General features: G+C 39.5%; 1 protein-coding gene across 1 annotated transcript in view; it reads right to left on the reverse strand.

Moving 5' to 3' along the window:
• Positions 1-14,573, reverse strand: part of ddr2a (discoidin domain receptor tyrosine kinase 2a) — a 106,285-nt gene that overhangs the window by 19,601 nt on the left and 72,111 nt on the right. The window contains exons 11-12 of the mRNA XM_028810993.2: positions 13,717-13,937; positions 723-850 (exon numbers count right to left, since the gene is read on the reverse strand). Of these exons, the coding sequence (XP_028666826.1) occupies positions 723-850; positions 13,717-13,937 (349 nt within the window). The remainder of the gene's footprint in view (positions 1-722; positions 851-13,716; positions 13,938-14,573) is intronic.

Raw genomic sequence — 14,573 nt, forward strand, 5'->3', positions numbered from 1 at the left:
GGCTTTGACACCGCTCTATCGTCGTTTTCTTTGCCATTTGACTTTGTTGTTTCTCCTGATCCTAACTCTAAATTTTTTGGACTGTCTGCCTTTTTCACAGTAATGGCTGCTAACGAGTGTGAGCATTGTTATGAGCCAATTAATTGTTGGACCAGCGGCATGGAACTGATGAACACTGACAATGTCATTTCAGTGGGGTGACAACAGACCTGAATGGGTGCAATATATCATGGCCCTCAGGTTCTTACTCTCATTTGGGAAATTTTTGAGTTGCCTCATCCTACTTGGCACACAGTGGTATTGAATTAGACAATCTGGGTACCAATAATGGATGGATCGGGACGTAAAACCATGGTGCAAGTAATATATTTATATAAGAGAGAAGATTTGCCATTTTATAATCCACTTAATACAGGCCTGGGTCATGGGAGGGGGGCGCTGGAGCTTATCCCAGCAAGCATAGGGTGCAAGGCAGGAACAAAACCTGAATAGTCAATTGCAGGGTGAGCACACACAAACACCAAACACACACACGGGCACAATTTAAAGCCACCAATTCACCTAACTTGCATGTCTTTGGACAGTGAGAGGAAACCCAGACAGACACGGGGAGAACATGCAAACTCCATGCAGGGAGGACTACAGATGTGAACCCTGGAAGTGGGAAGATAAATTAAGAAATTTGAATTCCCCAAGCTGAGAAAACTCATGCTCCTCCTCACCTGGCATTTTTGTTGGCATCTGACCGCAGCATTTTAACAGCCACTAGAACAGGCTGATTAGCAGTGGCATCAAAAGCAAATTCTTTGTCCATGTACTTCTGCATGTCCTCTGCTTCACACAGGTGTACCTGGATCAAGAGGGCCACGGAAAAGGATCACTTCATTGACATGACACTTTAGAAGCAAAAAATAATTGATCAATGTTTCAGAAACAAAACTGAATTCATGTGCAAAAAACAACATAGACAAAGTATAAACTCAGCAGTTTTCAATGGCAACCAGTAGTGATGAGCATGATGATTAGACGCAAAGTTGAATTAGGAGGGAAACTTGCTGTTTGGCTTCGAAAAAAATAAAAATAACAAAACAATCTGTGTTTTGCTTCCTGCAAAATTCATTCCATTGACACAGGAAGAAAGATGTTTAGTTCTGGTCGGGAATCTTTTAATTCCACTCACACCTGTCTGTCATTTAGTATTTAAATAACAATCTTTGTGGACAAAAATATCACCGGGCTCATTTCCTGTCACGTGCAGTGGGGAGTGAGATTTTCCTAAAAGGAAAACACAGTGATGTGCACAGTGGTCCACTTTGAGAGTGTCTTTGTGTTGGAAATAGGCATCATATCACATTAAAAAAAATGCACTCCGCTTGAAATTATCTGCAAAAGGAATTTTAATGTTGTCTTTATGAAACAGCATGCACTTTGAAACTCTCCTGTTTCACTCATTACTAGGAAATGGCGATTACATGAATAAAGGCACAGGCATCAATTTTGCTTATTCAATGAAATATAATTAGAAAACTCTTTAAATAGCATTGCTTATAGCACTTGAACTAGAAAATAGGAATATAAAATTTCCTCTGTTTTTTACTATTTAAGTTTTACATTTTCCCTGAGTTATGGATTGAACAGAAGAGTCAGAAAATAGCCTTTCAGCTTTAGATTCTGTCACTGCTTAGGCTCCTCTGTACAATGAAGGGCTGTAAAAGGCCGGATAGAAAGAAAACTAAAGAAATCTGCTATGTGGAAACAGTAAATGCAGGGGAGAAAAACTATTAAAAAAAGGATGACAGGGAAAGTCCAAAAAAATTAATTGCAGAGCTGTATATATACTGTATACTGTATAGGCCAGGGTGAAAAAGAACATAAGAGAGGCTCTGTCTGTCTATTATATAGTGCCTTTCATATCTATCTATCTATTATATAGTACCTTTCATATCTATCTATCTATCTATTATATAGTGCCTTTCATATCCTATCTATTATATAGTGCCTTTCATATCTATTATATAGTACCTTTCATATCTATCTATCTATCTATCTATCTATCTATCTATCTATCTATCTATCTATCTATCTATCTATCTATCTATCTATTATATAGTACCTTTCATATCTATCTATCTATCTATGTATCTATCTATCTATTATATAGTACCTTTCATATCTGTCTATCTATTATATAGTGCCTTTCATATCTATCTATCTATCTATTATATAGTACCTTTCATATCTATCTATCTATCTATTATACAGTGCCTTTCATATCTATCTATCTATTATATAGTACCTTTCATATCTATCTATCTATCTATCTATCTATCTATCTATCTATCTATCTATCTATCTATCTATCTATCTATCTAATTATATAGTACCTTTCATATCTATCTATCTATCTATCTATCTATCTATCTATCTATCTATCTATCTATCTATCTATTATATAGTATCTTTCATATCTATCTATCTATTATATAGTGCCTTTCATATCTATCTATCTATCTATCTATTATATAGTACCTTTCATATCTATCTATCTATCTATTATACAGTGCCTTTCATATCTATCTATCTATTATATAGTGCCTTTCATATCTATCTATTATATAGTGCCTTTCATATCTATCTATATCTATTATATAGTGCCTTTCATATCTATCTATCTATCTATCTATCTATCTATCTATCTATCTATCTATCTATCTATCTATCTTATAGTGCCTTTCATATATATCTATATCTATTATATAATGCCTTTCATATCTATCTATCTATCTGTTTATTATATAGTGCCTTTCATATATATCTATCTATCTATTATATAGTACCTTTCATATCTATCTATTTTGGCGAGTGGCTGGGGGTGGCACCCAGTCGGGATGCCCAGGAGGACCGGAGGAGGGCTTACGCCTCCTCCAGACCACGAGGGTGCGACCGCCCTGGTGGCTTTGAGGACCATGGGAAATGAGCTTTGAAGCTCAACCCTATAGGGGTCTGTGGCCACCTCCATGGGGTGCGCCAATGCCTGAGGAGCCCTGGCCTTCAGCACTTCCACCACACCTGGAAATGCTGGGGGGAAGAAGACCAGGAACACTCGGAGTGCTTCCGGGTGCGCAGCCGGTACTTCCGCCACACTTGGGAGTACCGACGGAAGCTAATCGGGAGGCACCTAGAGGCATGTCCGAGTGTGTATAAAAGGGGCTGCCTCCCTCCATTCGATGGCTGGAGTTGGGTGGAAGTGGACGGAGCTCGGAGGAGAGGAGTGAAGGCGGTCAGAAGACAGAGAAAGGCATTGTGAAGAGGCCTGGACTTTGGGGGAGTATTGGGTTGTGTGTGTGCACTGTAAATAGTAAATTATGATTAAACGTGTGTTGGTTGGTGAACCATCGGTGTCCGCCTGTCTGTGTCTGGGCCAGTTTCTACACTATCTATCTATCTATCTATCTATCTATCTATCTATCTATCTATCCTATCTATCTATCTATCCTATCTATCTATCTATCTATCTATCTATCTATCTATCTATCTATCTATCTATCTATCTGTTATATAGTACCTTTCTTTATTTATCTATCTATCAATCCATCTATCTATCATATGTGACTTTTACATCCATTATCTCTGGAGTTTGATACAGCCCTCTTGGGTTTCATGAGTGCCGCCAGGAGGTACTACAGCTGCTGCTGAGCCTTTATGGACAGCTCTTCTGCCACACCTGGGTGCCTTATAAAAGGAACCAGCAACCACTACTTGGGGAGCCAGAGTCGGGAGGAGATAGACGAAGCTTGACCAGGAGAAGTGGAGGAAAGAGAAAGAGAAAAGAAAGAAGAAGAGATTTGTATTGTGCTGTGCTGTGACATGAGCTAGACTTGTGGGAAACAGGGGAAGGTGTTTCCCACAAGGGAAAAAAAAAAAAAAATATAGTGCCTTTTATATCCATCTATCTTTCTGTAATATAGTGCTCTTTATATCCATCCACCTATGATATAGTGCCTTTTACATCCATCTATCTATTTTTCTGTAATATAGTGCTCTTTACATCCATCCATCTATTTTTAATACAGTACCTTTTACATCCATCCATCTTTCTATAATATAGTGCACATTCCATCCATCCATCTATATTTAATATAGCACCTTTTACATCCATCTATGTATAATGTAGTGCCTTTTACACCCATCTATCTATCTATAATATAGTGCCTTTCTATCTATCAGTCGTTGCGGTTTGTTCTCACTTCCAATTAAACATTGTGCAATGCTGTTAGTTTGCCTGCAGGGGGAGCTCCAAGGCTGGGTCTGGGCCGTGACCACTCAGAGGTTTGCATTTCAGCAGGCCTTCCTTCAGTTGTAGAGTGAATCCTGAATTTGAAGGCATTTGTATTTAAGACAGATGCTGGGAAGCACTTCTTTGAATTAATGCTTGTGGAGATCTGGTTGGTGACCCCAGCAGATTTTGAAGATCATTTGAATGATATAATGATTAGGAATGTACTGTATTTACTAAATAACATCCAACATTTATTTATGAGAGTGGTCTCGCCAAACAAATCTTTTAGATTTTTTGATCAGACGACTGCAATACACCATCTTCACTTCGACTTACAAAAAGCCTTTGACTCAGTCGTCCCACCCTGAAGGTTAATCCTAAAACTAGGAGTTGTGGGCATCTTAGGTAACCTGGAGCTGAACTTGGTTATCTGGCAGGAGATGATAAAAGGAGAATGGACTGGGGTCATTACTGGAGACCCTCAGGTGCCTGTCCTTGGACAACTACTTTTTTTCTGATGTATATTAATGAGAAGGATTTCAGTATAGTTAGTTAACTTGTGAAATTTGCAGACTAAATTAAAATGGGATGAATGGCAGACCCTAATGTGGCGGCAAAAACAATTCAAGGAGACTTGGAAGAGCATCAGATCTAGGCAAGCACTTGGAAAATAATGTAGAAAAGTATAAAGTGCTACACGTGGGCAACAGGAAAGTTAATTATAAATACAAGATGATAGGCACTGTCGTACAGGAAGCATTACAGTGAAACAACATTTTCATCATCTAAGCAAAGGACAGAAGCTCTTAAAAATGTTAAATTATATTGTAAAAACTGTTGAATATAAATGAAGGGACATTATACTCTGTATGACGCACTGTTGAGACTGCATCTGGTGAACTGTGTGCAATTCTGGTCACCACGCAATAAGAAAGACCCAGCAGTGCTTGAAGTTGTGGAGAGGACAGCAACCAGGAGCATCATGGGACTTGCAGACATTTCATTCTGTGACAGACTCGGAGAATTAAACCTCTTTTAATTTGAGCAGAGGAGACTGCGTGGGGACCTCATCCAGAGCTTCAAATCCTCAAAGGCATTGATAAAGTTGATCCAGCAACTTTAATTCCATCTTAACGGTGAATCACATACTCGAGGACATCAGGGGAAATTAAGGGGAAATGCATTTAGGACTGAAGCCAGGGAGCACTTCTTAATGTAAAGAGTTTACTGAGACATGGAGTTGAAGGAGAAACCTTCAGAACCTTTAAGAAGAATATGGATTGAGATATTGGAACAGCTTAGCTATTAGCTAAATAAAGGGGGCATGATAGACTGAATGGTCTCCTCTCACTTGTTAAATCTTTTAGGTTCTGATGGGACCATGAACCAAGTAAGTCTAACAGACATAGTAGTCTCCTTTTGTTTGTAAAATTTCTAATCTTCTTGTGCAGATTTTGTTGTGGAGAAATCTTAGAAAAAACTAGCAGAGTCTCCAGAAAGGCAGTCAGAATTTAAGACTTTATTACACACCATAGAAAACAACTGCGGAGTACATAAAGCCTGTCTCAACTCATGAAGTGAGCCCCGAGTGTCCAGAGCGCCCCAAATATATTACAGTTCTTATCTCTAAATGTCCCCTTTCCAGACTAGGTTCCCAGCATCTACTGTATGGAGGTTCCCATGATGTTTTCCCCACTCAGCACCTTTACCCATAACAAAGACCTGGTGTCCCAGATCTTCTCATAACAATATTCTTGCCCCTGGAGACATCCCCATAACAGTCTTTTTTTCATAACAATGCTTTTGCTGGCAGGACATATTTGCCATCTGGCGATAAACATCACCTGATTACCCCTTCCTCTATTTTTAAGACCTAATCCTGGGCTAGTAATGTCAATGGCCTTTCAGTTGTTAATAAACTCCCAACTTAACAATTAAGTTGAGGAACAATTAAATAGAGATCAGGGGGACCCATAGATAAAAACTAACTGGACTGCCTAATTAATAATTCAATAAACGATTACTTGTTGCACTAGCGTCCTGTAAGGCTAAGGGTAACATAATAGGCGGCTGTGCCAATGAGCTTCACTGATAAGGGCTAAGCTGCAAACAACCTTGACATGACAAGAAAGAAAAGAAAAAAGACAAGCCTTTAAATAAATTGCTTCTTTAAGCTCACTCATACGTGCTACTATATCTTATTATTATTATCTATTATCACTAAGCTATATAAAGAAATATTGCAAACTAGCCAACCCGCGGTGTAACATATGCCGCATAATTATGTATTGATGGGTGAACACTTGCTGAACGACACAGTTGTCCAAATGGGGTGGGTTTGTGGATACCACTGTGAGTGAATGAAAAGATGGACCTCTGGAGAGAGCAACATACAATTGTCCGTGACTGAAAGCGGGATCGTCTGTGACGATGGAGGCCACGCTGGTGAATGTTACTTCGTCGGTAGGGATAAGTTTCAGCACTTGTTCATTAGGTGTAGCGAGTCTTCGTTGTTGACGCTTAATATAGCTTGCGTACTGAGTTGTTCTGGAGTCACAGTTGAGAAACACTTTTTTAATGTCTTTTAAGCACAGGGAAAAAAATTAACATGTGAAACATCCGTAATATAATAAGCCACCAAGAAAAGTAACATTGCAACAATGCACGCTACGACCCGATCTCTGTAAACAGAAGTGAAAACAAAATCGAGGCCGGCGCATTCTTTAACTGCCTTGTAGCGCAATGGTAGTGCTGCTGTTTTGCAGTAAGGAGACTGTGGAAGATTTTGGGTTCACTTCCCGGTTTCTCTCTGTGTGGATAGCGCTTTGAATACCGAGAACAACGCTATGTCAATGTAACAAAGTATTAACAGGAAATTGTCTTCGTGTAAAAGTAAAAGGCAAATTATCCGCGACAAACAAACTGTTTTACACGCCGCTTTTTAAATGTTTTTTAAGCAGAGGGAAAAAAATGAACATTTGCAAAATCCGTAACGCTGCTTTCAGTAAGTACAATGCACACGCATTTAATTTGTCGGCCACTTTTTGCCAGCCGTCTTTTCTGGGATGGGCTGCTTTTGCAGTGTTACCACTTGTGCATATTAAATCTTGAAATCCTTCGAGTAACTAATTAACTAACTAACACCAACCCACCCACACACACAGCTTGTGTGAAACAAATGCTTATTGGTTTTTAAAGACTGCTTCCTTCATTGTGTTTTAACCTTAGTTTTAAAGGATTGTTTTAAGGATCCCATGGGATATCCCTCGCAAACTGTTTTAGACGTGGGCCAGGGAATAAGGAGTGTTGGTGGGTGGGGAAACGTTTTCCGTGTTCCTGCAGGACCATCTAAGAAGACGCAATATTTGTCGTGGATGCGAATTGCTGTATGAAGCGTGTAAAACAGTTTGCGATGTTGCACGCGGTCGTGCGTTGTAACCGAAAAGTCAGCTGCATGTGGACTGTAGCACAGACAAACAGAAATGACAGCGTGTTTTCCGAGGCATCGCGTCCGAATTGGTGGGCGTGGCTCTGCAAGTTTTTGTTGTATCCAATGGTCTTAGAGTTGGTGGGCGTGGCTCCTTCCTGCGTGCTTTCATAGGTGTCTTGCCCGCTCTGGCGGCGGCTTAGAGAATTATATATATAGATACGCTAGCTTAAGAGCTTACCCTTTACTCACACAGGCAAAGGCCTTACATGCAGATTGTTTAGTCTTAGACCAGCTCTGTTCCTGCAATGTTTAAAACAAAGTTTGCCTGCTTGCTTCCTCAGAGAGTGCATGATGACCTCGCCTCACAGCTTGCTTTGCAGAGACTCAAAAACAAAGCAAGTACGAAGGACAGGCAGACAAGAGGCCACTCTAACAAAACTAATGGTGTCCTTTTAAAGTTGTTTCAGGCCTAAACTTTTCATAGCTAAGCAGCACAAAACTAATAATAAAGTGCATTGATCCCTAATTAAAATTCTCAACAATTTTAACATCAATTACAATGCAACACAGACCCCTCCTCTGGTATTGCTCATCTTAAGGAGATGTTATGGCTGGTGGCAGTACCCACCACTGCATTTCAGTCTTTTGTCTTCTTGATATTTTGACTTTAAATTTGCCACATACAAGTGATTTTAGGAGTCTGCAAAAGCTCATCATCTTTAAGTTCATTTTATAATTTCTGCACAATATACATGATTTATGTATTTATTATTTGTCCTGTGAGTCTGTATCCTTGTTTTTTATGGTTTCTGTTTCTATATGCATCTAAATTTCCTTAGGGGATTAATAAAGTTTATCTAATCTAATGTTTCTTAGTTCATATTTTGCCTGCATTTTCTATACTATTCATAAATCTGTACATCCATCCATCCATTTTCCAACCCGCTGAATCCAAACACAGGGTCACAGGGGTCTGCTGGAGCCAATCCCAGCCAACACAGGGCACAAGGCAGGAACCAACCCTGGGCAGGGTGCCAACCCACCGCAGGACATAAATCTGTACATATGACAAGAAACTTGGACTTGAATGGACTAGTGGTGCCGCCTCACAGCTTCTGGTGTGGTCACTGCCTAATGTGTAGAGTTCAGAACAGTAAAACATTTGACAAACAAGAGGAGATGATTTAGACCAGGGTTGTCCAACTCCGGTCCTGGTGGGCCGCAGTGGCTGCAGGTTTTCATTCTAACCATCTTTTTAATTAGTGAACCGTTTTTTCTGCTAATTAAATAGTTTTTCCTTAGTTTTAATTGACATGACTCAGACCCCTTAGTTGTTTCTTTTTATTTAATGAGCAGCCAAACAATAATATAACATGAAACAAGCCACCACATGACCAGCTAATCTAAAAATAAAGAAAGGTGAAGGTCTCGGTCATGTTGGTCTGCTCAGGTCACCAAAACATCTTGACAGTGGTCTTAGAAAAAACAGAAAATCATCAGTCTGCTGCGGCAGAACGAGAGCAGCAACAAGTCCTGATATTCAATAATGGCTTTAATTAACAGCAAGAATTGGCTTCTCATTAAGAAACTGGTTGGCGTGAAGTTGGCTGGAGTTTGATGTTCCAATTAAGCGGCTTATCTGTTGGCTCGTTTCACATCTCATTTCTGTTTGGCTGCCATTTAATGAAGAAGCGAATCAATTCAGAGGACTGAATCTTTAAAAACAGGGCCATTAAAATGAAGGGAACAGAAGTTAATTAGCAGTGAAAACTGCACACTGATTAGGAAAAGGGTTAGAATGAAAACATGCAACCACTGCGGCCCTCCAGGACTGGAGTGGGACACCCCTGATTTAACCCATCAGTTTCGTTTGGTTAGATAACTGCTAAGTGGACCCAACATCTCATCCTGATACTTTCAAGAAAGGTTGTCAAAGTTTCCACTGCAACTCCATAACTCAATAGTTTATTTCAGATTCGCATGTCTCTTTGTATAGAAAAGAGCCTTCGGACTTCAGTCATTCATGCATTTCCTAGTTCATACTGGTGTCCTCGACTATGTGATTCATTATTTAACTGGAATAATTGTTGCTGGCTGAGTGTTATTGATTGGAATTTTAAAGACCTCAGTTAAGTGCCCATGTAGCCTTCTCTATTGAGACTAAGCAGGTTTAATTCCCTTAGCTTGTCACAGTTGGACATGACCTTTAGTCCTGGGGTGCACTTGCTTGATCTATTCTACTCCTGCCTTCTAGCGCTGATATGTCTTTTTTCGGATTTTCAGAAAGAATTTGATAAGGTGCCATGTGAGAGGTTGGGCATCAAACTAAAAGAAGTGGGAGTTCAGGGTGGGTGCAGAATTGGCTCAGACACAGGAAGCAGAGGGTGATGGTGTGAGGAACCTCATCAGAATTGGCCGAAGTTAAGAGGGGTGTCCAGCAGGGGTCAGTGCTAAGGCCGCTGCTATTTTTTAATATAAATGAATGAGCTAGATAGGAATATAAGTAACACACTGGTTAAGTTTGCAGATGATATCAAGATAGGTGGATTGGCACATCATCTAGAATTCACTGAATCATCACAGAGGGACTTGGACAGCGCACAGTCTTGGGCAGATTTGTGGCAGATGAAATTTAATGTTAGTAAATGTAAAGTATTACACATAGGAAGTAAAAGTGTGAGGTTTGAATACACAATGGGTGGTCGCAAAATCGAGAGGACACCTTATGTGAAGGATTTAGGAGTCGTAGTGGACTCTAAGCTATCGACTGCCAGACAGTGTTCAGAAGCCATTAAGTAGGCTAACAGAATGTCAGGTAATAAAGCGCTCTGATGTGTGGAGTACAAGTCACAGGAGGTTCTGCAAAAGCTTTATAACACAATGGTGAGGCCTCATCTGGAGTCCTGGGTGCAGTTTTGGTCTCCAGGCTACAAAAGCACATAGTAGCACTAGGAAAGGACCAAAGAAGAGCGACAAGGCTGATTCAGGGCTACAGGAGATGAATTATGAGGAACGATTAAAAGAGCTGAGCCTTTACAGTTTAAGAAAAAGGAGAGGAACAGGAGACATGAATGAAGTGTTTCAAATTATGAGGGAATTAGTCCAGTGGATCGAGACGGTTATTTTAAAATGAGTTCATCAAGAACACGGGGACACAGCTGGAAACTTGTTCAGGGTAAATTTCGCACAAACATTAGGAAGTTTTTCTTCACACAGAGAACCACAGGCACCTGGAGAATAAGTGACCAAGTAGTGTGGTGGAAAAAAGGATTTTAGGGACTTTCAAAACTCGACTTGATGTTATTTTGTAAAAATGAAATGGATAGGACTGGGGAACTTTGTTGGGCTGAATGGCCTGTTCTCGTCTAGAGTGTTCTAGTGTTCTAAAGTGTAGTGACCAGAACTACTATCATTGAAAGCAACAGCAACATTTATTTCTATAGCATGTTTGCATACAAATGATGCAGCTCAAAGTGCTTTACAAGAGGATGCAGTGGTGGACCTACATTTGTGTGTCCCTGAAGCTTGATTTGTTATCAAGTACTGGCTGAGCCTGAACATGTTTAGCTTCAGGTGGATAACCTGATGACCTGAAGTACATGTGGAATGGCCGACGATTTATTGCATATTTTAACCTCCTCAGAGACACTGTTTTTAACATGGAATATCTCTCTCTATTATATAAAAAAATCCTATGACTAGACAAGACATTTTTGAAGATTTTTATCAAGTCCCGCAAGATGAGACTTTGGCCATGAGATTTTTTCAAGTCAAGCCCTCCTCTCAATCATATTCAACCACGCACACGGTCCTCTCACCTCTCAGTCGTGTGAATGCTTTTGTCAGACACAGTTCCTGCTCTCTCAGCTCTTACAAATTTTAACGTTTTCCTCACTTTAAGTTTCCAATTAAGATAGATAGATAGATAGATAGATAGATAGATAGATAGATAGATAGATAGATAGATAGATAGATAGATAGATAGATAGATAGATAGATAGATAGATAGATAGATAGATAGATAGATAGATACATACATACATACATACATACATACATACATACATAAATACATACATACATACATACATACATATCTGGCCATATGGGAACTTATGTCTTGTTAATAGAGACAACAGTTTTATGGCCAGATATAAAGATTGTTTACATCTCTCAGAATGACAGACAACCTGACTACAGATCTACATTGTTTTGAAAAAACTCATTACAAACTTCAAAAGACTTTGTTGGACAGTTATCTTATCCAAAGATCTTGACCATACATTGTTCTTCTCTCTCTTGTTAAATTAACCCTAGCCTGAATGAATCTATTAATTTTTTTACATTTAAATTTCTCATTTAAAGATTTACCAATGTTGTTTCTTGTCCTAGAGTGTGTATATAAACCTATCTATCTATCTATCTATCTATCTATCTATCTATCTATCTATCTATCTATCTATCTATCTATCTATCTATCTATCTAGCTATCTATCTATCTATCTATCTATCTATCTATCTATCTATCTATCTATCTATCTATCTATCTAAACATAGGGAACTCCAGTCTCTGTATTCCATCTTGCCTGAAGAAGGGGCCTGAGTTACCTCGAAAGCTTGCATATTGTAATCTTTTTAGTTAGCCAATAAAAGGTGTCATTTTGCTTGGCTTTTCTCTACAAATCTCAGAGCCAAACATTTGTAAAAGTCGTTTAATTTAATAAAGTGAAAGAAACGAAATTCAATCACGGGCAGTTATACGTTGCGTTGTCACAATGAAAGTCCAAACACAGAATCAAAATTCAATGCGATATTACCGAAAATTAAATTCAAAAAATTGTTTTTACTTAAGTTTTACAGTAAAAGTGTAAGTTTAAAAAGTATTTTCGTGTTAATTTCAAACAGAATGAAATCATATTACGCAACAAATAACTAACGCAACATGAAACATAATTTACTTTCAAATTATTTTGTTTTACTCTTTTTTTACTGTGGTTATTTACTCACTGTAATGTAAAATATTTAGGTCTATTATGCATATGTAACAATTCCCATGAAAATTAAAATCCGTTTAACTTCTACATCCGCATCCCCATCCCCATACACGAGCGACAGAACCGCAAATAGGCTAGCGCGTAGCGCAGACATGGGGGTTGGCGAGCGAAGCGAGTATTATTGATGAAAAAGCTTGCACTGCAGTTTTGAACTCATTGTTCAAAAGTGGGAAATACAAAGCACAAAGTGAACTTTTACACCTGCCTCTTGCCGTGTTGTGTCTTCATTGCCCAGTCAAACCTTGGTTTCATGTCTATTGATGTCCCGGGTTCAAGGGAGAGATGCCATCTGCAGCCAACCGGGACATCACAGAGAGCTGATAATCAATGAGCACTCAGTCAGTGTATATAATGCAGCTATGAGGAGTAAACAACGTGGGTGTTTTGGAAATCGCAAACAGAAGAGACTTGTCGGTCTGATATTTCGTGTTTTACGTACCACAACATAACGGGAAAAAGAAAAACAAAAAGGCCGAGACTGAGGCCGAACTGGCCGTACCTGTGTACCTGATAAGCATTTGCACAGCAGTGGCATTATAGGCTGTCAGAAAAAGGGGCGGGAGCTTTCGATATTGTGGAAATTTAAAAACGTGAAATTATTTGAGAGAGCAAGACAGATAGCTGGAGGATGACGGTAGCAGGAATGGGTGAATGACTGTCATAAAAGATATTAAAAGGATGTCATTGCAGTTGGATTAAGCAAGAGTGGTTACGTGGTTCCCTCCACAGATCAATATTGAAACACTTCATTCATACTTTTGGCTTGTCAAAAACATGGGAACCATAAATCATCAGCCAAAGGAGTGATAGTGGTTAAAGGAAGATGGCGGTGAACTGTTGAAGTCTGGAACTGCAAAACGGATGGTGAGCATGTGGAGATTGTGGATCGTTGAATTCTCAGAGGTCCTGTAAAGTGGCCGACTAGTGAAGCAGACTGCTGGTGACACACCTACCTCTCCAAACTGACCCTCTCCAAGCTTCTCCTTGAAGGTCAGCAGATTTCTGGGAAACTCCTCTACTGCCACATCCTTCCCAGAAAGCAGATCCATGGTGAGAGCAGGGACAGCATAAGTGTTGCTGCCGGTGACACCTTGAATCTTGATGATTTCCGCTTCTGCGTAATGCGGGACACCTTCTTGGCCAATCTGAGATGATTTGGCTGCGACATCAGCAGCTGCAGGAATGAAAACAAATGTGAGCTCATCATGGACATGGACTTGCTATACACATACAGTGGATTCAGAAAGTACCGTATATACTCGCAGATAAGTTCTCCCACAGATAAGTCGGGACTTGATTTTATTGTATAATTTCTGGTATTTTACAATGTCGGTCGTATAAGTCGAATGCGGAAAACTCACGCTATGGTACAAGGGATTATGATACGCTAACGCCCACCTGAGAGGTAACCACAGAGCACACGGCCTTTAATTGATATGTGGGTACGGCAATGTATCAGCATGTGCTCCTAACCTCTCGCTCTCTATTGTACCTACGTCACCACACAGTAATACCCAAACTATTCCGAAGCAACGTTTGCACTGGTATGTGTTTTTTGTATCTCACACCCTCATACACCTTTATCGTAAGAGCATCCGTTACCTACGATGGAGTGTTAGATCAGAAGAAAATATGAAGCTGGTTTTAACTTAAACATCGTTGAAGTGGCAAAAGAAATTGGTAACTGCGTTGCTGCAACAAAGTTCAGCAGGAAGATGTAAAAAAAAAAAAAAAATTACATGTCACATTTTTGAACGGGCGTATAAGTTGGGGTCTGATTTTATGATTATGATTTTTGCAGGTTTCAAGA

Source organism: Erpetoichthys calabaricus, chromosome 10 (genome assembly GCF_900747795.2).
Source record: "Erpetoichthys calabaricus chromosome 10, fErpCal1.3, whole genome shotgun sequence".
Taxonomy (NCBI): Eukaryota; Metazoa; Chordata; class Cladistia; order Polypteriformes; family Polypteridae; genus Erpetoichthys; species Erpetoichthys calabaricus.